Below are 24,617 nucleotides of genomic sequence, written 5' to 3'. Positions count from 1 at the left end.
CATTACCAAAAAAGCTACCTCTGAGTTGGATACAGAGACCAGTTATCTCGTGGTTTTAAAGTGTTTAACAAGTGATGGGGAGCCTCAAACACCAGCCCATGTTTGCATTGGCATATAAATAACCCAAATGCCAAAAACAAATCATAATTAGGAAATGGCTCATTTGATTTCCAAGCATTTCCAAATGTGACCTGAGCTTCTCCCCCCAAACCCCTCAACTCCCTTCCTCCTACCTATCCTAATCTATCCCCTTTCCCCTTCGAACCTCACTTACTGGAGCCAGCAATGGTGGAAGGAGTGATGGTTCTCCAACCGCCTTGAGAAGGAAAAACAGGTGGTCTTTCCACCCTTCCTTCTTCGGCTGATGTTGGAGTCAGACCTGGTATAAATCACCTTCCTTTGACAAGGTGCCCCATGATATTCTTGTAAAGAAGCTGGTAAAATGTGGGCTAGACAATGCTACCATTCAGTGGATTTGTAGCTGGCTTACTGACCGAACCCAAAGGGTGCTCATCAATGGCTCCTCCTCATCCTGGAGAGTAGTGACTAGTGGGGTGCCACAGGGTTCTGTCTTGGGCCCAGTCTTGTTCAACATCTTTATCAATGACTTGGATGATGGGCTTGAGGGAATCCTGAGCAAGTTTGCAGATGACACCAAATTGGGAGGGGTGGCTAACACCCCAGAGGACAGGATCACACTTCAGAATGACCTTAACAGATTAGACAACTGGGCCAAAGCAAACAAGATGAATTTTAACAAGGAGAAATGTAAAGTACTACACTTGGGCAAAAAAAATGAAAGGCACAAATACAGGATGGGAGACACCTGGCTTGAGAGCAGTACATGTGAAAAGGATCTAGGAGTTTTGGTTGACCACAAACTTGACATGAGTCAGCAGTGTGATGCAGAAGCTAAAAAAGCCAATGCAATTCTGGGCTGCATCAATAGGAGTATAGCATCTAGATCAAGGGAAGTAATAGTACCACTGTATTCTGCTCTGGTCAGACCTCACCTGGAGTATTGTGTCCAGTCTGGGCACCACAGTTCAAGAAGGATACTGATAAGCTGGAACGTGTCCAGAAGAGGGCAACCAAAATGGTCAAAGGCCTGGAAACGATGCCTTATGAGGAACGGCTTAGGGAGCTGGGTATGTTTAGCCTGGAGAAGAGAAGGTTAAGGGGTGATATGATAACCATGTTCAAATATATAAAAGGATGTCATATAAAGGAGGGAGAAAGGTTGTTTTCTGCTGCTCCAGAGAAGCGGACACGGAGCAACGGATTCAAACTACAAGAAAGAAAATTCCACCTAAACATTAGGAAGAACTTCCTGACAGTAAGAGCTGTTCGGCAGTGGAATTTGCTGCCAAGGAGTGTGGTGGAGTCTCCTTCTTTGGAGGTCTTTAAGCAGAGGCTTGACAGCCAGCTGTCAGGAATGCTTTGATGGTGTTTCCTGCTTGGCAGGGAGTTGGACTGGATGGCCCTTGTGGTCTCTTCCAACTCTATGATTCTATGATTCTATGATTCCTGTCTTCCTAAGTGTGAGGTACATCTATCAGAGACAAGAAAAACGCTTTTGCCTCTGGTCCATGGCAGAAAGAAACTCCCCACTCCTGACAAAGAGGAACAAAGGGATGGATATTGAAAGATAGGACTTGAGTCCCTTGAAAATTTCAGTAGGGTTGGTTAAGGTTCCTCACCAGGCACAACCTCCCCAGATGTTATCATGAGCTCTGCTTTTTAAATATTGTTGCTTGTGTTTCCAGACACATCATCTTTGCTCCGAACAGCCACAACAAGTATGCTGGAGTGTCCTTTCCTGGTATCTGCGATGCCCTGTTTGACATTGCCAACGCAGAGGTCCAGCACAAGGCCTGGGAGGAAGTCAAGAGACAGATCTCCATTGCAGCCTTCACAGTCACCGCCGCAGCTGGGACTCTGAAAGAAACAGCATGAATCCCTAGAAGGTCCAAGGAGCTGGCTCTAAGTCCTGCTGAGTTTGGAACTTGGTGGCCGTAGAGACTTTCCTTGGGGAGGCTTGTTCACATGTTGCACTGAACACAGCTACAAACTGCCTTTACCCATGTACAAGTGATTGTGTGAAAGAGTGCGCCCTTGTTGATTTGTTCTGCTCAACCATTGTGCACACAGACAACACAGGCACTGAACATTACTGTGCACACAGGTACACACAGGTTGTACACTCATAAATCCCAAGGATTTCAACAGGGACTTAATCATGGCTAACCATATAGGTTTTCAGCTCAGAGAAATCCAAGCTATTCACACCATCACAACCCAATCTTGACAGGCATGTCTTTCATTGCCTTCCCTGCGTTGAGGTTTTGAGGGCCATCAAAGCCAATTTCTTGATGGAAAAACAAACAAACAAGTAGTCCAATTGGTGCGGACCTTGATACAGAAGAATGCCCACCTTCCAGATCCCCAAGGATGTGATATGATGGCACACCAATGTGTTGATGGATCTCGGTTCCCTTGAAAGCTTGTGGGGTGTTCACACATTACATACAATATGACTCACTTTGCAAAGGATTTAAATTTGGGCTTTATTTTAAAACTTGCTTTTAAATTCCATGGCCTCATTATCTACTTGCACCCCAAAGTTTTGAGTGTGCCTTTACAAACTTGTACACAACCAAAAACAAAAACAAACAAAAGTTCTATGGAAAGGAGGGTGAATGAGCTACTGAACTTTTGGATATCTACGTTTAGAACTTAGAAGCTGAAAGGTCCCATCATGATTGGTATTCTCACTGGTGGTGAACACATGTTAGATGCCATTTTAAATTTCCCACAATGCCACAGAACAAGTCTACATTGGTTATTCTGGGGCACTGTGTGAAACTTAAATGCTGGAAATTTAAATAAAATTAAGTTCTGGTGCTACCTGGAGTGCCGTCACCATGGAAGGCCATGTGGGGAGGGGAGCATTGGGCATAGGAGTGGCCCCACAGACAGATGTGGCCCTGGGGGCCCCTATTGGCTTTGAAAAGCAAATGATCCCAAACTTCTGGAACATACACTGAAAAACCACAGGTGCAATTGCTGTACAATTTCCCCATCAACAGAACCTCCCTTTAGAAATCAGTTTTGCTTTTGTGCCTTTACAAATAAAAATAAAGTTCCCTCTAAAAAGATTGCAGAGTGTGGCATATTGTTCTCCCAGGATGTTGGTTTACAGAGCAAATGCTTTAAACTTTAACCTGACCTGTTACAGGATGAGAAGGTTGCTGATCAATGATGAGAAAATAATTACTATTATTAATATGAAATACACCTTACCACTTTTGGGAAGAGCAACCAGGTGACCTCTGCTAGCTACTGATGGGCAACTGCAAGGCCCTGGAGCTCTCCTTCGTAGTCGTCTATCTTTAAATTGGACTTCAACCATACAGGACTTCAGATAGAGGCAGTTCAAGCTGTGCCTGACTCAAGGTCACCCAATAAGAGTAGTGGATTTGAACCCTGGTCTCCCAAGTCCTGTTCTGATACTCTAACCCAGGCATCCCCAAACTTCGGCCCTCCAGATGTTTTGGACTACAATTCCCATCATCCCTGACCACTGGTCCTGTTAGCTAGGGATGATGGGACTTGTAGGCCAAAACATCTGGAGAGCCGCAGTTTGGGGATGCCTGCTCTAACCACTACACCACACCAGCTGCAGAAACGGTCAAAGGGATGAACAAGGACAGACCAAGGCACTCACCAAAGAGCTTTCTGCTATCATGTCATCTTCTCATCCCTCACCCTTGATGTATGGGTCCTGAGCCCCAACTCATATAACATTTATCTCCTGCTTTTCGCGGAGTGAAGCTTTCCTAACATCACCACCTAAAGGCTTACATAACACTGCTAATAATACACGTTGCTTTCACAGCTATGGTTTGTGGAGGTGGCGTCCCATCTGGTTAGATGTAGCTTTGGCGAGATTTGTTGAAGCAGGGGCACCTCGGATTTGGCGAGAGCGTCACAAGATGCCATCAAAGGGCATAATGACAAACAGCTAGGGTTGCCAGACTCAATAGAGGACAGAACTTCTGTGCCTTTAATTGCCCAGACCCTTTGCTTGGAAATTAAACAAAGGGTCTGCTGGTTTCTTTTTAAGGTTTCCAGACTCAAAAGAGAGCAGGGCAATTAAAGGCACAGAAGTCCTGTCCTCTATTGAGTCTGGCAACCCTAAGGACAGCTAGGTTTTGAGAGACCAGTAGGATAGCTGAAAGCAACTGATACAGCTCGTATCTTGAAGGAAACAAGAACTGCAGCAGAATCACACCCAAGGAGCATCGAGCAAAGTCTCAGCTGCCTTATGTTGAGTCGGGCCATTAGCTGACTGGCAGTGGCTCTGCAGCAGGATTGAAAGCAAGCTTGGGCATAGCCACCCCTATTCAATGGGCATGCATAATGAAAAGGACATGTGGAGAGGCTCATGTGCAGCATCTGCAACATGACTTAAAGCTGCAACTCGGCATCCAAAATCCCTGATTCAGCTAGTACAAAAAAGTAACAAAAGGAAGCAGCAGAAGGTATTTTTTTGCTATGGCTATGAAGAGGACAGCTTTTAAAAACGAGAGCAGCAAATGGGACACCTACACAATTTCCCCCCGGGGGTGGGGGTGGGAGGAAGGTATGTTTTAGGCATTTTGGAAGAGTATTCTTCATATTTTCTTGACAGTATTTCCTTGGCATATGGGTGTTAGGAGAAAAACACCACTTCATAAGGCTTTTTCTTTCTGGAGACCCCTGCTGCCCTCACAAAGTTACAATTCCCAGAGTTCCTCGAGAAGAGGACTTGACTGTTAAACCACTATAGGAAGGGGATCTCTGGGAGGGGAACAGGGCCTCCTTCATAAACTAAAATTTGTACATGCTTGGCCTTGACAAGGATAGAACCTGGGACCATGGCTGATCCAAAACATCTTGGAACCTGAGGCAGAACCTAAACTGGTGTCAGGGAAGAAGGGACGAAGACCTACTTCTTGTAACTCAAAGCCATTGGTTCAAGTCCTACCCACCGGAGCAGGAGAAAACAAGCTTTCTCCATCTTCCACGTGAGAGCCCTTAAGATATTTGAAGATGGCCACCATTATCTCTCCTCCAGTCTCCTCTTTTCCAGGCCAAACATACCCAATTCCCTCAACTGTTCCTCTTTGTTTCCAGTTAATGGTGGGTTGCCTCTTGCAGGCCAGCTGTTCCCCATCTTATATTTGTGCAGCTGGTTCTTCCTGCCTGATTGCAAAACCTGACATTTATCCCTACTAAAAAAAAAATCCTTCCAAAGGGAGAGAGAGTTCCAGGAAGCCCCACATTCAAACAGCACAATGGAAAGGCACTTTGCACATGCTTGGGGGCCCCAGCTACTACAAAACAAATTCAAAACTCCCTCAAAACAAGCCCTGCTTTGCAGGTAGGGTTGCCAGACTTAATAGAGGACAGGACTTCTGTGCCTTTAATTGCCCGGCTGTCTTTTAAGTCTGGAAACATTAAAGAGAAACCAGCAGACCCTTTGTTTAATTTCCAAGGAATGGGTCTGCTGGTTTCTCTTTAAGGTTTCCAGACTCAAAAGAGAGCAGGGCAATTAAAAGCACAGAAGTCCTGTCCTCTATTGAGTCTGGCAACCCTATTTGCAGGTGCTGAGTCTTAGAGTAATCATTAAGACAAACCACAACCCCCTAATTATTATTTATCTGATTCCTATACTGCCCTTTATCCAAAGATCCCAGGGCAGTGTAATTAAGTACAGAGAGGGGGGGTGGAAGAGAGAAAAACATCTTGATCATTCCTTGTTTTCCTTGTTTTCTTTTTTAATGGCAGTTTTGCAAACTTCTGGAGGAGGGAACCTTTGCATCTTGCTGGCAGGAGACGTCCAGTGCCCACACAGGGGCCCCCTCCTGGCCTGGAGCGCCCCTCCAGCAACCTCGGTTCAACTCTCCCCTGCCCCCTTTCTCTCGACGTGAGAAAGATCTCACTGTGGGAGGAGGGACGGCTCGGATCCTCTCCCAGGAGGGTTGCGAAAGCCCGTCCCGTCCTGAGCAAGCCTCCTTTCGCTCCGGGACGCGCCATGGCCAGGAGGAAGGTGGCTATCTGCAGCTGGCTGGGCTTCGTGGCTCTCCTGGCGATCTTCCTGCTGGGGATCTTGGTGGGTGAGTCGAGAGAGGATCCTGGCTTGTGGGCTCCGGGAAAGGGGGCAGCCCCCTACTTGGAACAGGGCGCGCGAGGTGGGGTGGGCGAGGGAAATCAGAGCTGGGCTTCGCGCGCGTCAAAGCTGCCAGACGGGCTTCCCTGAGCGCACGGATAAGGGAGCCCTTCGGGGGAGGGGCTACGGCTCAGTGGTTAGAGCAAGAAGGTCGCGGGTTCGATCCCCGGCATCTCCAGGGAGGGTCGGGAGAGAAACCTGTCTGAAATCCTGCGTTTGCTGCTGCCAGTCCTGAGCTGGGCGCAGCGCACAGTGAGAGGAGAGGTGGCGATGGGGTCAGGTAGCAACAACAGAAGGGGGAAATCTCTGCTGTCTGACACTCCGGCGGGTGTGGGACGAATAGTTCCGACCTAATTAAAGGCACCTTCCTGTACACCCACGCTGCATGGGACAAGCGCTTTGCACATGCTCCGAGGCGCTCTAGTTGCTCCCGCTTTGCAGCTGCTCCAAGGCTGAGCGCAGGCATTCCAAACGGACTCTGCCGTTCGCTGGAAGTCCCAGCGAACCCCAATGACTTTTTGTATTCCGTTTCTGATAAACCTTGTCACAGGAGGCACCCTTCGGATTCGGAACCTTTCCCCACCAAGGCACAGGGTTTTTGGCAAACCTGCTGGACCCTTCAGCGGGTAATGTTATTGAGGAAGACCATCCCTTAAATTTTCCATGCCCATCGTATTGCCCATCCAAGCTCTGGTGATGCATGGATAATCAGGTGCCCTTTATTCTTCCAAAGCGACACAACCAATTACAAAGGAAGGAGACCCATTGTATCATCTAGGACCTAGATAATAACAGAGTAATCAATATGTTTCTGGCACCACATCCTCAAATTTCCCTTTTCTAATGTATTTATAGGGCATCAGAAAGCAAGCCTCATGTAAAGCCTCATGGCTTTTGTTATTTTAAAAAAAATGTTGACAGGTGAGGAGTGTGACCTGCAACAGAGTGTTGCAGCGCATCTTCCCTCTGAAGAGGAGTGCTCCTGTTGAGGGTTCAGATCAGCCATTCATTCCAAACAGGTTATCCCAATCCTCCCAAATCCTGGTTTTCTGTCTGTTTTTTTGTTTTTGTTTTCCAACTGATAGTCAATATTCTGTGGATATTGAGCATGCAGATTAATCTCCTATTTTGTATGTGAGCCTTGAGGTTTTGTACTTCCGCAAGCTTCAGGGGATGCCTTGAATACGCTGGATCACCCTGTTTTGGCTCCAGTCCTGTCGGCACCCGAGTTCACTGTTAGAAGGATTAATGAGAAAGACCTGAGACCTTGGGGGACCGCTACCAGCCAGAGCAGACAATATTGGCCTAGATGAATTGGCCAAAATGATAAGGCGGGTTCCCTGTGTTCTGTAGCAGTGAGACTGTTTTGGCTCAATGCATCTTTATGCTTTTTTTTTTAAAAAAAAGGCCCTCTTTATGGGGGAGGAGAGAGGTGAAGCTTTGAAACAGCACAACTCCAAGACAGGCAGGCCTTTTGCTGAGACTGAACACTTACATAACCCTTCCCGGTAAAGGAAACAAGTACAAGTTTGTCGAGGCAAGATTGTTGTAATTGTTGTTTTTCCTCCTTCCGTCTGCTCTCAAATACCCAAAATGAGTAATTTGGAAAGCTCTGTGTTATGTTGGTCATGAAGATGAAAAGAGGCGATAGAAATATAAGCTGACAGTGGGGACTTTTATCATGTCATGCTGGTTCCTCACCCCCCACACCCCCATCATCTAAAACTTCTGTTTTTGCTTTAAGCTGCTGAGGGTTTTTCTAAAGGAGGCAGGCCTGTATCTTTCTAGGAGTGGTGGTCTCTGAACAGGACTTAGTGGCAGGTGCCCCAGGCTCGACTCAGCAGAATGCGCAACCCCAGCATGGGCTCATCACATTTTGAAACCAGTGAAGTAATGTTTAAGTAATGTTAATATAAAATAATAATAATAATAATAATAATAATAATAATAATAATAAATAATACTTTATTATTTACACCCCGCCCATCTGGCTGGGTTTCCCCAGCCACTCTGGGTGGCTTCCAACAGCAAAATAAAATAAAATAAAATAAAATAAAATAATCGATTAAACATTAAAAGCCTCCCTAAACAGGGCTGCCTTCAGATGTCCTCTAAAAGTCTGGTAGTTATTTTTCTTTTTGACATCTTGTGGGAGGGCGTTCCACAGGGCGGGTGCCACTACCGAGAAGGCCCTCTGCCTGGTTCCCTGTAACTTGGCTTCTCGCAAAGAGGGAACCGCCAGAAGGCCCTCGGCGCTGGACCTCAGTGTCCGGGCAGAGCGATGGAGGTGGAGACGCTCCTTCAGGTATACTGGACCGAGGCCGTTTAGGGCTTCAAAGGTCAGCACCAACACTTTGAATTGTGCTTGGAAACGTACTGAGAGCGTATGGGGTGTTAGAGGAGGGGTCCTGTTTCAGGTGGGGACACACCATGCTCCTTCTGGGGTAGTTTGTCTACCTTTGGTTCCCACCCTGCACTCAGCTCTCAGCTGAGGTGACAGTAGTCACAACTTGGGGAACAGCTTCCCCTTGCCAGCTAAACCAGGTAAGGATAGCTGGTGGGTTTCAAGCTAGCCTACTGCACAGTGGTAAAATACACATTCATTGCTCCATCAATAATAATAATAATAATAATAATAATATAATACTTACTCCCCAGCCACTCTGGGCAGCTTCCAACAGGATATTAAAAACACAATAAAACATCAAACATGAAAAACTTCCCTAAATAGGGCTGCCTTCAGATGTCTTTTAAAAGACAGATAGTTGTTTATTTCCTCGACATCTGATGGGAGGATGTTCCACAAGGCGGGCGCCACTACCGAGAAGGCCCTCTGCCTGGTTCCCTGTAACCTCACTTCTCGCAGGGAGGGAACTGCCAGAAGGCCCTCAGCGCTGGACCTCAGTGAACGATGGGGGTGGAGACGCTCCTTCAGGTATACTGGGCCAAGGCTGTTTAGGGCAGGCATCCCCAAACTTCGGCCCTCCAGATGTTTTGGACTACAATTCCCATCTTCCCCGACCACTAGTCCTGTTAGCTAGGGATCATGGGAGTTGTAGGCCAAAACATCTGGAGGGCCGCAGTTTGGGGATGTCTGGTTTAGGGCTTTAAAGGTCAGCACCAACACTTTGAATTGTGCTCGGAAACATGCTGGGAGCCAATGTAGGTCTTTCAGGACTGGTGTTATATAGTCTCGGCAGCTACTCCAAGTCACTGGCCCCTCCCTCCCGTGGCATGTGGCCCCCAGAAAGTTGCCCCAAAGAGAATGTGGCCCTCAGACTGAAAAATCTTTCCCACCCCTTGCTCTAGAGATAAGGCTTAGGGAATTCATTTCCCTCCTGCAGTGCCTCTTGCTGACAACTCTCCTTTGCGATCCCTGAGCGAGGGAAGGCATCTGAGCAATGCCACCGAACCAGCCGAGCTCTGCTCATCTCTTTATTAGGCAACCCAAGGGAGCGGTGACTCAGATAGCTCTTGCTCAGCTCAAGGGCTTTCTAATTTTATTTTTTTAATAAACAGAACGAAACAGAAATGTGGGCCGCTTACCCAAACTTGCCTGAGTATATATACAAGATTCTTTCCTGCGTCTTGGCAGCTGCTTTCGTTTAGCCTGGTGTTGCCAACTTTTGAAGTGGCTCCTATAGAGGTCCGTTTGCTCCCTAGAGTACATGGGGAGGAGTTAACCCTTCGATCCCCAGCTGCGAGCCTTCCCCAAAGATGTCCCCTATAACCGCTGGACTGAATACAGTCTTCCATTGGCTCTAGTAGGAGGCCAATTCCAAGCCTAACTACTGAATTATAGAATTGTAGAGTTGGAAGGGAACCCAAGGCAAGGGCCATCTAGCCCAACGTCCTGCAGTGCAGGAATCTCAACACATGGTTCCCCATCCAGTTTGAAACCATCCAGGACCCTGCTTAGCTTTGCAAATGTGCTAGCAGATTTACTGCTGCACCACTCCTCACGGGGTTGTTGTGAGGATGAAATTGAGAGGAGAAGGGGGGAGATCCATGTTGGCCACCTTGAGTTCCTTTGAGACAATACAGGGTGATTCATAATGGAAGCTGTATACTTCATTATGAATCACCCTGTATTAAGACCTAAATATATCTATGCAGTATATACCTGAGGTGTGAGGACACATGGGGGGAGGGAGAGAGGGAGGCTGCTCTAACCATTACATTACACTGCCTTGCATGACCTTGGGCCAGTAACTCCCTCTTAGCCTAGCCGACCTCATGGGGTTGTTTTGAGGGTGAAATCAAGAGGGGGGGATCTGAGGTAGAACCCTTTGAGCTCCTTGGAAAAAAGAGCACACACACACACACACACACACACACACACACAACTGGGACACAAGGAGAGGGAGGGAGGGAGAGAGAGACTCCTCTAACCACTGTGCCCCACTCCCTTGCATGACCTTGATATGGCCCATGGAGCAGAGATTCATCATCCCTCCTTTAACAGATGCAGAACTTGCCGATGATAATAATAATAATAATAATAATAATAATAATAATAATAATAATAATAATTTTTTATTTATACCCCGCCCTCCCCAGTCAAAAACCGGGCTCAGGGCGGCTGACACCAACAGAACCACAATAAAACATAAAAACAATTAATTAAAATACAGATTAAAATACAGTATTAAAATTTAAAGTGCAGCCTCATTTCAAGTAGGCCATAAATCCAAGCCATGAGGGAGAAAAACACAGGGGTCAGGCTGAGTCTACCCAAAGGCCAGGCGGAACAGCTCTGTCTTGCAGGCCCTGCGGAAAGATGACAAATCCCGCAGGGCCCTGGTCTCCTGGGAAAGAGCGTTCCACCAGGTTGGGGCCAGTACTGAAAAGGCCCTGGCTCTAGTAGAGGCCAATCTAGCCAATCTTTTTGTTCCACAGTATGAGAAGCCTACTGATTTCTCTGGTCACATCCACACGGCACATTTAAAGCACACGTCTTCCCTGCAAATACAGTGGTACCTCAGGTTACAAAGGCTTCGGATTACAAACACTTCAGGGTTACAGACTCTGCTAACCCGGAAGTAGTACCTCGGGCTAAGAACTTTACTTCGGGATGAGAACAGAATGCGTGCTGCAGCGGTGCGGCGGCGGCAGCAGGAGGATCCATTAGCTAAAGTGGTACCTCAGGTTAAGAACAGTTTCAGGTTAAGAACTGGCCTCCGGAACGAATTAAGTTCTTAACCAGAGGTACCACTGTAATCCCATCACATTGGATGATGGGCAAGGGGAAGGAACCTTGATGCAATCCCATAATAGTAGTGCTTGGAAGGACAGGGGGGACAGAACTGACGGTTGTCATTGCGACGGCATTGCAGGATGGTGCGTGAAATCGGCGAACAAGCCAGCTGGCACAACACACGTCTTTCGAAATGCAAGAAGGCAACTTTTTGCAGAACTGAAGGCGGAAAACATCCGGGAATTTCTGCGGTGAGTTTTGCAGCTTTCTTTGGTGACTACCGGTAACTGTTTAAAAAGTTGTAAAAATGCAGAGCAAAACTCCAGAAGCGTCTCTCCAGGTGACATCAACAGACTGCCAGGTGAAAGGCAGTGGCAGCCAGAACAGGGTCAGGCCCCTGCTTCGGTCTGTTATAGGAAAAAATGGGGTTGGCATATGCAGCCCAACTCCCCATCAAGGGACTCTGTGTCCTCTAAATCCATTATCAGTCAGAAAAGAATGGATGGAGGCAAAATCCAGTGAAAGCAAGGCAGATCTTTCTTCTTCTGTTGCAACAGAGTTCCCACCCCACCCCCATTGCAGGGAGGTGAGGACCCAGAACAAATGTGTGCAAGAACTTTCAAAGACTTTAAATATCGCCTGGCCCCTTAGCCAAAAAACACCCCAAAAAGCATCATACACAACATCACAGAAAGAGGCAGTCTACAACAGAAATTGGAGATTGTGGCTGAGGGCCACATTTTATTCTGGGCAGTCTTCCAAGGATCCACATGTCAGTGGTGGGTGGGGCCCAAAGCAAAAGTGGGTGGAGCAATAAATGTGAACTTGACTTTTTGTGCAGGAGGCTAGCTTCTGCACATGCTCACACACCCTTCTCTATGCTCCATTCAGATGAGCAAGAGGTGCCATCAGAGGTCAGGCAGAAATGCTCCAGGTACAAGGCAGGGGGCGGGCGGGCTAGGGAGATTTCCAAGGCCCAGAGAGAGAAAATACTACTACTACTACTACTAATAATAATAATAATAATATTAATAATTTATTATTTATACCCCGCCCATCTGGCTGAGTCTCTCCAGTCACTCTGGGTGGCTCCCAATTGAATATTAAAACAATACAGCTTTAAATATTAAAAGCTTCCCTAAACAGGGCTGCCTTCAGATGTCTTTTAAAATTAGGATAGCTGCTTATTTCCTTGACATCTGATGGAAGGGCGTTCCACAGGGCGGGTGCTGCTACCGAGAAGGCCCTCTGTCTGATTCCCTGTAACCTCACTTCTCACAATGAGGGAACCACCAGAAGGCCCTCGGCGCTGGATCTCAGTGTCCTGGCTGAATGGTGGGGTTGGAGACCAAGGCCGTTCAGGGCTTTCGAGGTCAGCACCAACACTTTGAATTGTGCTCGGAAATGTACTGGGAGCCAATGTAGGTCTCTTAGGACTGGTGTTATGTGGTCTTGGCGGCCGCTCCCACTCACCAATCTAGCTGCCGCATTCTGGATTAGTTGCAGTTTCCGGGTCACCTTCAAAGCTAGCCCCATGTAGAGCAAAACGCAGTAATCCAAGCGGGAGATAACCAGAGCATGCACCATGCTTGGAGAAGCTTGGAGGGCCACATTTGACCTCTAGGCCTGAGGGTTCCCCACCTCTGTCCTAGAGAGTGACAGGGGTGGTGCTTAGCACTCTTTCCCCCTGCTCTTGCTGCTCAAATGTTGAACATCTGGGGAGAGATAAAGGAGGTACAGCTTGGAAACCTTCTCAGATGAAGAGCATCACGTGAAGAACAGACTCAGCTGACTAACCATCAGAGTTGCTTGGACTGTAATTTGCTGCAGACGTTGATTAATCATTGAACCACAATGTCTGCCTTTGGAGAGGAGGCAGTCATGTGCCTCCATCCTATCTAACCTGGTTTTCTTTTATCCCTCACCACCCCCACACATATTCCGCATACCCTACTGACCACAACTCTGCAATTTCACATATAGACATAGCACTCGTCTCATTTAAACTTTAACCCACTTGAGAATCCACTCTTGGGAAATACGCTGAAAAGGATGCATTTATTTAAGTTGGATATGTTCCAGTTTGCCGTATATCTGCTCTGCTTAAGGCAGCAGTGAATTATTCTTGCCCTTTGCCAAATTATGACAACTTAATTCGTTTGCTTTTGGACACGGCAGTACAAACTTGTGGTACTGTAAGCATTATCTTACTATATATAAAGAAAAGTAAGGCTGTCGTCACGCTGCAGTTTGCATGGCCAGTAGCAGACGGCCCAGGCAAGCTGTATAATCAAGAATCATAGAGGGAGGGAGATACTTCACAGATGGTTTGGCTGATGCAGTAGGATCTTAGGTTTAGAGTAGTACAATAGTTCGCTAGATGGACTGATGAATTTTCTTAAATAAGGAGTAGGCAACTGCTTTCAGATCTGGGAAACCTTCTGAGGGGCACATAGCCAGGGCAGACAGGGTCAGAGGTAAACTGGGCAGAGCAATGCATGCAAATAGTGCCTTTACACGGCAGGTTAGTCACGCTCAGACACCCCTCTCTATCTTTCATCCAGTAAAACAAGAGACATCATAGAATCATAGAACTGTAGAGTTTGGAAGGGACCATGAGGGTCGTCTAGTCCAACCCCCTGCAACACAGGAATCTTCTGCCCAATGTGGGGCTTGAACCCACAACCCTGAGATTAAGAGTCTTGTGCTCTACTGACTGAGCTATCCCAGCAGAGTTCAGGCCAGAGCTCAGTCAGGCAAATACACTCAAGGAACAAAGTAAGGGCCAGTGAGAGTGTGTGTCCCCTGAGGAGAGTTTTGAGGGCCAGATCCAGAGGGCCGCATTCAAGCCCCTGGACCAGTTCGCCCCCCAGCTGTTGTTGGACCACAATTCCCATCATCCCTAGCTAGCAGGACCAGTGGTCAGGAATAATGGGAGTTGTAGTCTCACAACAGTTGAGGAACTAAACTTGAGAAAAAAACTGCCCTGGACTGTCTTAAATACCACACCCATTTTTTAACACAAAGATGCATCCATTGGAGGGGGGGGGAAGAGATGATATGGAATAGAATTATTTTGGAATCACCCACCTTGGCTATTCTAAACCATTTTGGAAAAGGTTTGCCTGCTTTGCCCTTTGGGGAACAGGACATCCCAGCGCTTATCCTCTCTTTTTTTTTATTAAAAAAGCCATCCTCTGTGGTTCATTTCAGCTCTTTCACGAAGCTCCCTCATGTGGCAGGAACAGAACAAAATCTTCACCTGGCAAGACAAATACAAGCCCAGTGGAAGGAATTTGGCTTGGATACAGCCGAGCTGGTTCATTACGACGTCCTACTTTCCTACCCAAATCAAAGCAACCCCAACTATGTTGCTATTACCGATGATCATGGAAACGAGGTAAAGAGGGCAGAATGTTCTCTCTGCTGCATGCGAGTTGAAAGAAAAGAAAGAAAGAGAATCACATTCAGGAGGGCTAAACTGTGTCAGATCTCGCAATCAAATTTGAAAGTGGGTGGCTTTTGTATTCCAGGAGCTGCCAATCTTTTGGGGGGGGGGGTTCCACGGGGACATTTGTATTTTTGAGAGGGTGCCAAGATTACCGGCTCTTCAGCTTGCTTCTCTCCCCTGCCCTGGCAGACACACAGAAAGAGAGGAACCCCACACATGTGTGTGCACACACGGAGACTCTTTACTGAGTAGTAAATGGATCTAGTGGAATGAAGATGGATTCACATTAGTTTGCATGATTTCATTGGTGTCCTCTCCAAAAAAAAACAACCCTCACCCCACTATCAAATCAAACCTTTTTGGGGCACTTCAAAGTAAGAAGAGCAGTGCAGGATCAGGCCCAAGGCCCATCTTGTCCAGCACTCTGTTCTCACAGTGGCCAGCCAGGTGTCTTATGGGAAGCCCATAAGCAGAACCTGTGAAAAACTCACAGATCTAGTGTGTTTGCCAGAGCCAGAAAAACATTGGAATGCTTCTGCTAGGAAAAGGCTTTCCACCTGTGCATTCGAACCAGTGTTGAGAAGAACTGGACCAGTGTAATAGATAGTGTCAGACTAGGACCCGGGAGACCCGGGATCAAGTCCCCACTTAGTCAGGGAGCTCCCTGAGTGACCTTAGGTCAGGCATAGCCTCTTACTATAACCTACCTCAGATGGTTGTTGGGTGGATTCAATGAGGAGAGGGAGAACCATACCCACCACCTTGAACAAGCGAGTGAAAAAGGTGGTGTATAAACCAACAAACTTTCCTTCCCTTTCCTCTCCCTGAACAGATTTATTTTTTGGGGGGGGGGGTTGCAGGAAAGGGAAGCGAATTCTGTTGGACAGCCAAAATTCCCTGCATTAGCAGAAGCACTTTGTTGGATGTCGCCTGTTAACCGAAGGCACAGGTCATCAAGTCTTCAATATTTTTTTAAAACAGTGTGACCAACAAATGATGCCACACATCATGGGCCAAAATGCTTGGCAGCCCCCGTTTTAGCTGCTCAAGTACCGACCTGAGCCCTGAGAAGAACACAGAGCTAGGAGAGGAGTTGAGAAAGGCAGTCCTCTCCCAATTCCCTCCTTTCATTTTGTGTGTTTTTCAAGAGGGGTAGCCATGCTCACCACCTCGTCCTGAAGGGGCAGTGAGCAAGGTCGTTGGAGGACTGGGAGAGTTTGTGGATACCAGGGAGGTCCTCAAACCACAGGCACCTAGCTGGTAGCCCAGCTCTTTCCAGAAATAGTAATAACAACAACAACAGAGGCTATTTGGCATTCAAAATACCAAATTCCAATTCTCAGTGAGTACAAACCTTTTCTGAATGTATGTGACTCCAGCTCTCTAATAGTGTCCCTTCTTCCGAACAGATTTTCAACACGTCACTCTTTGAGCTTCCTCCTGAAGGATATGAAAACGTCTCAGGGGTGCTGCCGCCATATAACGCTTTTTCGGCGCAAGGCACGCCAATGGTAAGGAGTGGGGAAGCACAAATCCAGCCCTCGGAAGTCAGTATGGGAAGGAGAGTGAAAAGTTCGCAAGCCAGGCAAGAAGACAGTAATGGCCATCCTGGTATTTATATTGAGGATCTCCACCTTGTGCCTCTGAGCGTGAGCAAAGTGTAAAGGGAGGTGTCAGAGGGTTGCCGTGGCTACTCTAGAGTAACTCCGCTTGAGTCCAATTTGTCCTTAAAGACTTTTATTGTGCAAGATATTTGCAGTGCAGAGACAGCTTAAAACATGACCTCTCATCCCGAACCAGAATCCGGCAATGGCGTACGTCTGTTCTTACGCCAGCAAAGTAGTCGGGGCACCCCCAAAACGCCTCCCCCTTGACCTGCGTCACGGTGCTCTCCTTAACTCTTGCGCCGGAAGGAGCGATGCCCTCTCAGTCTCCTCCCTGAGCGATCGTTGAGAGGGCTCTCCAACATCCATGAGCTCCTGCCCCCGAGCTTTCCCATTGTTCCCCACGCTGATTTCTCTCTCTCCCTTTGAGTCCTTCCCCTCCCCTCAGGCTGCTTCAGACCCACTGCTGCTCTCTGTGCTTGACGAGGTGGACGTCAGGATGATGGGGGCTGGCTCCCTGTAGGGAGTCACCCTTACAGTAGGGTCTGAGGTTGGCGAGTGATATGAGCAGGTACGCCAGGCCCTAGTAAGTCCATAGAGTTCTTTGGAGTACAAAACCTCACTGGCCCTCACCAATGATGGTCCTTTTCTTACCTCAATCCTGCAGATCATAAACCACAAGTTTCATAAACATAAAGTCTTGGTGCCTGGGTCTGGACACTCTTATTATGGGGTGCAGAGCTGAAAAGAGAGTGAGTTAGGGTATTGTTGCCCCTTGCATGTCTCTACATCTCCCATACGTCTTCCTGACATGTGTGGACTTACAGTCTTTCCAGCTTGCGCATCACTGGTTTTAGAGTCATTGAGCACCCCAAATGGGCTGTTCTTCTATCTCCTTTCTTCTTTCCTCCGTATCAACGGGACCTTGAAAATAACACTTATCTCAGCCTCCTTGCTTCAGCTTCCTAAAACAAACCCATCCAGGCTTTCTGTGACTTCGTTGTGATAAGGTCAAATTGCTACAGCTAATAGTGTGGCAGAAAGCAGGTGTTTACTTCAACTACATCCTAACTTCAAGATTTTATGGTTTAACTGTAGGCTGCAATTTGAATTTTTTTTAAAGCAGCGTAATTTTTTCTTGAAAATTTTCTGTTACATATATTCCACATTTATACAATAGCCAATAAAACAAAACATCAATCAGTTACGTATTGTTTGTGGAATGAAAGCAACAGCAGTAAATACCAAACTTATTCGCTGATATGATTTCCATTCTGGACATGAGACGAATGAATGAAAGACAGTAATTTCTGCTTCTGTTTTTCCTGGAATATCCCAAAATCTCTAGTCAGTACCCTGTGAGCAACATTAGCATCTCTTCCTCTATAACAGGGGTCAGCAAACTTTTTCAGCAGGGGGCTGGTCCACTGTCCCTCAGACCTTGTGGGGGGCCGGACTATATTTTGGAAAAAGGGGGGGGAGAACAAATTCCTATGCCCCACAAATAACCCAGAGATGCATTTTAAATAAAAGCACACATTCTACTCATGTAAAAACACGTGATTCCCGGACAGTCTGTGGGCAGGATTTAGAAGGCGATTGGGCCGGCCCCGGAGCCCGGGCCTTAGTTTGCCTACCCATGCTCTATAATATTGAACTCAAGTAGTCAGTGTCTACAGTTGTGGAGTCAAAACTGAGAAACAAGAGGGGAGATATCAATATGTTCAAACTTACTGTGGAAGAAGGAACCCCTACCACCAAAGCAGGTAAAAAACAATTGTTTCTTGAGTTTCAAATGGTAAAGAAAATGGAAAATTGGTTGTGGGATACAACCGAGTGTCCTGGAAGAAGGCAGGGCTGGAATCCTGAACAAGGAATATTCTGCCAGGAGCTAAGAACACAATACAACATTTTGTAGCAGGTCTTACTTATTCATTTTCTGGCCCATCTCCAAGGGCAGCCCCTGTATAATGTATTACAGTAGTCTAGATGGGAGTTGATCATTGCAGGGCTCCCCAAGTTCATGCGTTTTGATATAGGTGTTTTAAAGACTCAACACAAGTACAGTGGAACCTCGGTTTTCGAACATAATTCGTTCCAGAAGGCTATTTTACTTCCGAAACGTTCGAAAACCAAGGCACAAAGGGCTGTCGGCAAATTCAATTGAGAAAATTGAAAAGCATGTAGTAGAAGCTGTTCGACTTCCGAGGCACGTTCGAAAATGGAAGCATTTACTTCTGGGTTTGGGGCGTTTGGGTTCAGAAACATTTGTCAACAGAGGCGTTCGAGAACCAGTTTTCCACTGTACAGTGGTACCTCTGGTTGCGAACGGGATCCATTCCGGAGGCCCGTTCGCAACCTGAAAAGGCGCATCCTGAAGCACCATGTCTGCGCGGGCGTGTGACGTAATTCGGGGCTTCGGCGCATGCACAAAGCACAATTTAGTGATTCTGCGCATGCGCGCGCGCATCGAACCCGGAAGTAACCCGTTCTGGGACTTCTGGATTCGGCCCGTTCGCAACATGAAAAGACGTATCCCGCAGTGAACGTAACATGAGGTATGACTGTATAAGAGATTCCCAAAGTAACCATGGACAGTAACATCAAACGTATTTTTCCCCCCCACCCCACAAAAAGGCAGATCTGGTGTATGTGAATTATGGCCGCACTGAAGACTTTTTCAAACTAGAGCGTGAGATGGGAATCAACTGTACAGGAAAGATTGCCATTGCCCGATATGGGAAAATATTCCGAGGAAACAAAGTAAGTTGATGCTATCTCTGCTGCTGCCTTTTCTTTCCTTCTTCCCCGCATTCCCTTCCCTAATAATAAAACTTTTCAGGTGCTGCTTTTCAGGTTCCAGTGTGGAAATACATCAGGTGGGAAAGAGGGAGCAAACTCCGGGGTGTGTGTGTGTGTGTGTGTTAGGGTGGATCATACCACTTCAGCCTGCAGGTAGAGATCCCATTTTTGAGCTCTCTCTGCTAAAAAAGCACCTCTCCACAAGTAGAAACCTGCATAGCGTGAAGCAAATTATGCCAGAAGCATTATCCCTAATATTACTGCGGTTTGTTTTTACCTGAAAAGCTTTGTTTCTTTGTTAATGCCAGGGAGCGTTCGAATATATTATGTTCCCCTATAGTTTGCAGTGGTGTGTTCCATTTCATCATCTAGTTGTATGACAGACTCTCTCACTAAAGGTGGCAGATGGGTAGCCAGTGTTCTGGGTGTTTAAAAGAGTCAGCTCTCCCTCTTAGCTATAATGGAGATGTCTGTTTTAACTGTTTGTTGTAAGGTTCCTTTATTAAAGCGTAGCCGGGTATTTTGTTCATGTGAATATTGCTTTGTGCCCACTTATCTCCCATCCAGAGGGTCACATTAAAGAGGAGGAATTTCTGAAACCAAACTATATATTTTTATTTATTTACACTCAATGAGGGTTTCAAGCTTTATGGTTTATTCCTGTGAGTCACAATCCTTAGCTTCAGGCAAATGCTCTTTACAGAGAACTTCAAAAGCTTATTCAGCTTATTTGAACAATGGGGTGGATCTACACACTGGGGGGAAACATTATAAATAAATTAGAAATAAAATTGTTATAACAAGAGAAAAACTGCTATGGAAATTGCTTAATTTTTGTTTTGCTCTCTGGTGCCATCTGGTGTTGCATGTTTATAACGCATCCCAAACGTTGTTTCTTGGCAAATGTAGCTGAGTCCCCAGTCTCAGGATAGACTATTTCCACCTATTAATATTACCACACCAGCAACACTCTCGCTGTCTCTTCTAGGAATTTGACTGAGTTGAATGAAACTGAGTTGTGCTGCCTAGCTAACCCCAGATCCCTATCAGGGCAGATCCTTCTGTTCCCCAGAGGCGAGGGGGTGTCAGGGGAGGCAAAAGCTTGGCCCCTACTGGAGAGGAGCCGCAGGATGCAGCCAGAGGGGCTCCCCCAATTCCAGCAGGGTGGGCAGCTCTTCTCTGCCTCCTCCTCCTCCTCCTCCTCCTCCTCCTCCTCCTCCTCCTCCTCCTCCTCCTCCTCCTCCTTCCTGCTGCTCCAACGCCACCTCAAAGTAGACCACTTTGAACTTCTCCTCCTGCAGGCCCCGCTGCAGCAGGGGGCACCAAATTTTATCCTTGCTCCAGGCACCATATTACCAAAGTCCGCCCCGATGGTAGGTACCGTGTTTCTCCTAAAATAAGACACGTCTTATATTTATTTTTCCTCCAAAAAAACACACCACGGCTTATTTTCGGGGGATGTCTTATTTTTTCGAGCGGGAGCTGGCAACAGCATGCTGCGCCGAGCCCCGACCCGTTGAGAGCTGGGGAGCAGAAAATAAAAATGGCAAGGCTGCCCTTGTAACAAAGCACAATAATACCGTAATACTGCGGAGCTCAGCGGGGTTTCGGCCCTCCCATTTTCATGCTGCTGGGGAGCAGAAGAAACGCTGTGATCCAAGGATCCAAACGCGTCGGCGGAGCAGGAAGCAGCCGCAGAGGCGGCTGCGAGAGAAGCGGCGGCGGAGGAACTGGCAAGAGGCGGCTGCACGGGAGCCGCTTCGGGGAGCGCAGCACAGCGCGAAGAGTCTGGTGAGAGGCAGCTGCGGCTGCAGGTGAAGCCCGGGATCTGTGTGGGTGACTGGGGGCGAGCGCCCTGAGCGCTGCGGCGGTAGTGAAGAGGCACCCGATCAGCCCGCCGCAGCTGCCTCTCACCAGGCTCTTTGCGCTGCGCTGCGCTCCCCGAAGCGGCTCCCACCCCCGGCTTATTTTTGGGGGATGTCTTATATTTATTCTACTAATGAAAAGCCTGACATGGCTTATTTTTGAGGACCGTCTTATTTTAGGAGAAACACGGTAGTTGGGGGTCCAAGCACATCTAAAAAGGCCATGGGCTCTCCAGTCACAGTTTTGAGCACCAGCCTTATTCCATTGGCAACAAGACAAGGAACAAATGCCACTTATCTCTTGGGCTATGGCGACGCACCTTTTGAAAACCACTTCTTAATGTTTGGCTGCTCTGTAGGTTAAAAATGCCATGTTAGCTGGAGCTAAAGGGATTATCCTTTACTCAGACTCTGCGGATTACTGCGCACCTGGAGTCGATCCCTATCCGGATGGGTGGAATCTCCCCGGAGGAGGAGTGCAGCGCGGGAATGTCTTAAACCTCAACGGTGCAGGAGATCCCCTTACCCCGGGGTATCCAGCCAAAGGTTAGTACTGTAATATACTCAGCACAATCTTACACTTGGGAAGTAAGTTTAACCATTTGTTTCATGGGGTGAGTTTCAAGGTTTTCTGCCTGTTTGGCATCCACCCAGATTTGCTTGCACAAAGCTTACACAGTGGTTATCTGGAAACTCTTCTTGGTTCCTCAGAGTATACCTTCAGATATGGAGTTGACAATGGAGTGGGGATTCCCAGAATCCCAGTTCATCCCATTGGCTACCATGATGCTGAAATATTATTACGGTATGTATAGTTTAATCGTCTTTGGTGTTTGCAGAAAGCAGGGCGAGCTAATATTGTTATTCTAGCAGTATTAAAATATTGTTGTTTCTTACCCCCTATTTTTATTGATATGGATAAAAAGCTGGCACAACACCATATTTATCTTCATGGTGGGTTGGAAATATGAGCTTGGCTCCTAATCTCACACTGCTTAAGCTAAGATTTAGGCTCAAATCTCCCATTTAGCTATGAAGGTCACTGGGTGGGTCAGCCTAGCTTATTTTTAGCCTAACTGAATTTCAATGTATCTGTGAGAACAAAATTGTGAGGTAGGCATGCTTATATGCTCTCCTGAGCTCCTTGGAGGAACGATCGGATTGAAAACATTATAAGTAAGAAAATAAGTTAAACTGGATGTTTCCTCTGAAAGGGACAGTGAAACACAATCATTTTGACATAGGTCTGCTACCCGCAATACAGCAATTGACAAGGGGCAACTGTGTGCATATCCAGAAGCCTTGACCCTAAAACAGAAAGCATATCGCATATTAATTTGATGACACTAAATGTTGGGCCCCCTTCATACTTGCCATTTGCGTGTCGAGGTCACCGGATTCCCCCCAATAAATTCACGCACACACGTGAATTAAGTTTAAGGTTTTTGGCATTATTTTGGCCACAACTTTATTAAAATACAATCAAATGTGAGTGATTGCTTAGGCATTGGCTAACACATCTGTCCCCCGCCCTGGGACAGATCCTGCACTGACTTCCTCTAGTCAATTGTGGAAGTCAGTAGGTAAACATTCTCAGCGGGAGGACGGAGCCGGGTACTAGGCCCTTCTTGTCCTCCCTCGAATGTTCCCCGAGGCTCAATTTGCTCTGTGTTAGGCCCAATTCCCCTAGCGGGGTACTGACAAGAGCCGTTCGAGCCCCAGGATTCCTTTAATGGAATACCTCTATAAGCAGCAGCAATTTAGCGTAATTTCAGCCTTTCCATACTCCTCTTTCCAGCCAATTTCTTACCAGCGAATTTTAATCAATGCCTAACCGCCAACCTTACAAGTTGTGAAGATTTGCTATGCAGTAGGCAAAAACCAAATGGCAACAGCCAATCAGCCAGATGGCAAAATTCCTACCGGGCCCCTGCCCCAAAGCAGGCGACCCCATGACAGGCACAGCAATGTCAATACGCAAAGCATCCTCAAAAAGAGGTGGGTGGGCGGGAAATCCGAAGTGCTTGGCAAAAGTGAAACCAATATGGCCCCGCAGGGGGGTTTTATAGGCTAGGGGCCATCCCTTATTTCAAACTGCAACACTCTTTTCTCCCCGGCAACAGCACCAAATTGCCCAGTCATGCCAGTGGCCATTTTATTTAATCTACCTAGCAACAACAGGGTCATCCTGACTTCCCCTCCTGCAACACGTGCTCTCCATAATTGGAGAACCCGTTTTGGGAATCACTGTGTTAAGGAGATGATGGCTGCTAATTCAATGACCTTGCCAAGATCTGTCTATCTTGCTTTCCCTGCTGCAGGTCCATGGGAGGTCCTCCACCTCCGGATGAGAGTTGGAAGGGAAATCTCAACGTGTCCTATAACATTGGGCCCGGATTTTCCGGCACCTACTCCAAAAGGTCAGTCTGAACACTTCTACGAACCAGCTGCCATTCCAAACCCTAGGAAGCAGCCTATGAAATATGAGAGTTGCTGCCATTTCCTGGAAGGTCTTCTGTGTCTTTCATGTAGCATAATCGCCTACACAAATGGCATATCCCAGTGGTAGCTGGTGCCCATCAGGACTGGCAAGGCAGGAGGTATGGCGGCCAACAGTAGGTGGTGCCAAAGCCAAAGGCAGGCTGAGCCAACTCATTCTGTTCTTGTCCTTGTTCTCCCTGCAGTGTTCAACAAGGGGAAAACTTGAGACTAAGGAGAAATAGAAGAACATAGGAAGTGGACTTATACTGAGGCAAACCATTGGGTCCCTCTAGCTCTGCTACTGAGCTATGACCCTTTCCCCCAATTAGGGCTAGCCCTATCATTAGGCAGAAAGACGTGACCATCTCAGGTGGTGGATGCTGGAGTGCTGGGTGGTGTGGTGTTGTGGGACACATGACCTGTTTTGCACCTCCCTCAGCTACCCTGCAGTGGAAGATGCTGTCCTGTCACCAGTGTCAAGGTTTCTACTGGCAGTTGAGTCAACTTTGAGCGGTGGCGGCAGGTTCCATGTTGCCTCTTGCCTCAGTTGGCAAATTTCTTGTGCTGACCCAGTTAATGAGTTCACCCTGAAAGAGGTTGCATGAGCCAGAGCAGGACTACCTGAAGGCTTGATCCAAGGAACAGCTTACCCATGGCAGCATATCATAGCACCAAAGCCTTGTTTTCTTGTACAGTCGTACCTTGGAAGCTGAACGCCTTGGCTCCCGAACAAATTGGCTCCCTGATGATCAAAACCCAGAAGCGCATGTTCTGGTTTCCAAACAGTTTTCAGAAGCTGAACATCCAGCGCAGCTTTCATGGCTTCCAGTTGGCTGCAGGAAGCCAAGCTTTGGTTTTTTAATGGTTCCGGGAGTCAGATGGACTCCCGAAACGCATTCTGTTCAAGAACCAAGGTACAACTGTACAATCAAGAGATTAGCTTCGTTCTTTGGCACCAGAAGGAGCAGACCCCCAATGCTAATTCATCCCCTCACTGTTGATC

At 47.3% G+C, this 24,617-nt stretch overlaps 2 protein-coding genes across 4 annotated transcripts in view; both read left to right on the top strand.

The window, feature by feature from the left end:
• The window catches only part of LOC118085476 (Putative N-acetylated-alpha-linked acidic dipeptidase), a 49,201-nt gene extending 46,043 nt beyond the window's left edge, over positions 1 to 3,158 (top strand). For all 3 annotated transcript variants that reach the window (XM_035116169.3, XM_035116170.3, XM_088668418.1), the window contains exon 19: positions 1,767 to 3,158. In XM_035116169.3, coding sequence (XP_034972060.3) covers positions 1,767 to 1,956 — 190 coding nt within the window. In that variant the 3' untranslated portion in view covers positions 1,957 to 3,158. The remainder of the gene's footprint in view (positions 1 to 1,766) is intronic.
• Positions 3,159 to 6,058: 2,900 nt separating this feature from the next.
• The window catches only part of NAALAD2 (N-acetylated alpha-linked acidic dipeptidase 2), a 33,850-nt gene continuing 15,291 nt past the window's right edge, over positions 6,059 to 24,617 (top strand). The window contains exons 1-8 of the mRNA XM_035114942.3: positions 6,059 to 6,161; positions 11,551 to 11,662; positions 14,625 to 14,811; positions 16,272 to 16,373; positions 19,104 to 19,229; positions 21,493 to 21,679; positions 21,845 to 21,938; positions 23,455 to 23,553. Coding sequence (XP_034970833.3) covers positions 6,080 to 6,161; positions 11,551 to 11,662; positions 14,625 to 14,811; positions 16,272 to 16,373; positions 19,104 to 19,229; positions 21,493 to 21,679; positions 21,845 to 21,938; positions 23,455 to 23,553 — 989 coding nt within the window. The 5' untranslated portion in view covers positions 6,059 to 6,079. The remainder of the gene's footprint in view (positions 6,162 to 11,550; positions 11,663 to 14,624; positions 14,812 to 16,271; positions 16,374 to 19,103; positions 19,230 to 21,492; positions 21,680 to 21,844; positions 21,939 to 23,454; positions 23,554 to 24,617) is intronic.

The sequence above is a fragment of the Zootoca vivipara genome, chromosome 4, assembly GCF_965207765.1.
Source record: "Zootoca vivipara chromosome 4, rZooViv2.hap1.1, whole genome shotgun sequence".
Classification (NCBI taxonomy): Eukaryota; Metazoa; Chordata; class Lepidosauria; order Squamata; family Lacertidae; genus Zootoca; species Zootoca vivipara.
The sequence above is the reverse complement of the archived record's forward strand: the minus strand, read 5'-3'. Positions and strand labels throughout refer to the sequence as shown.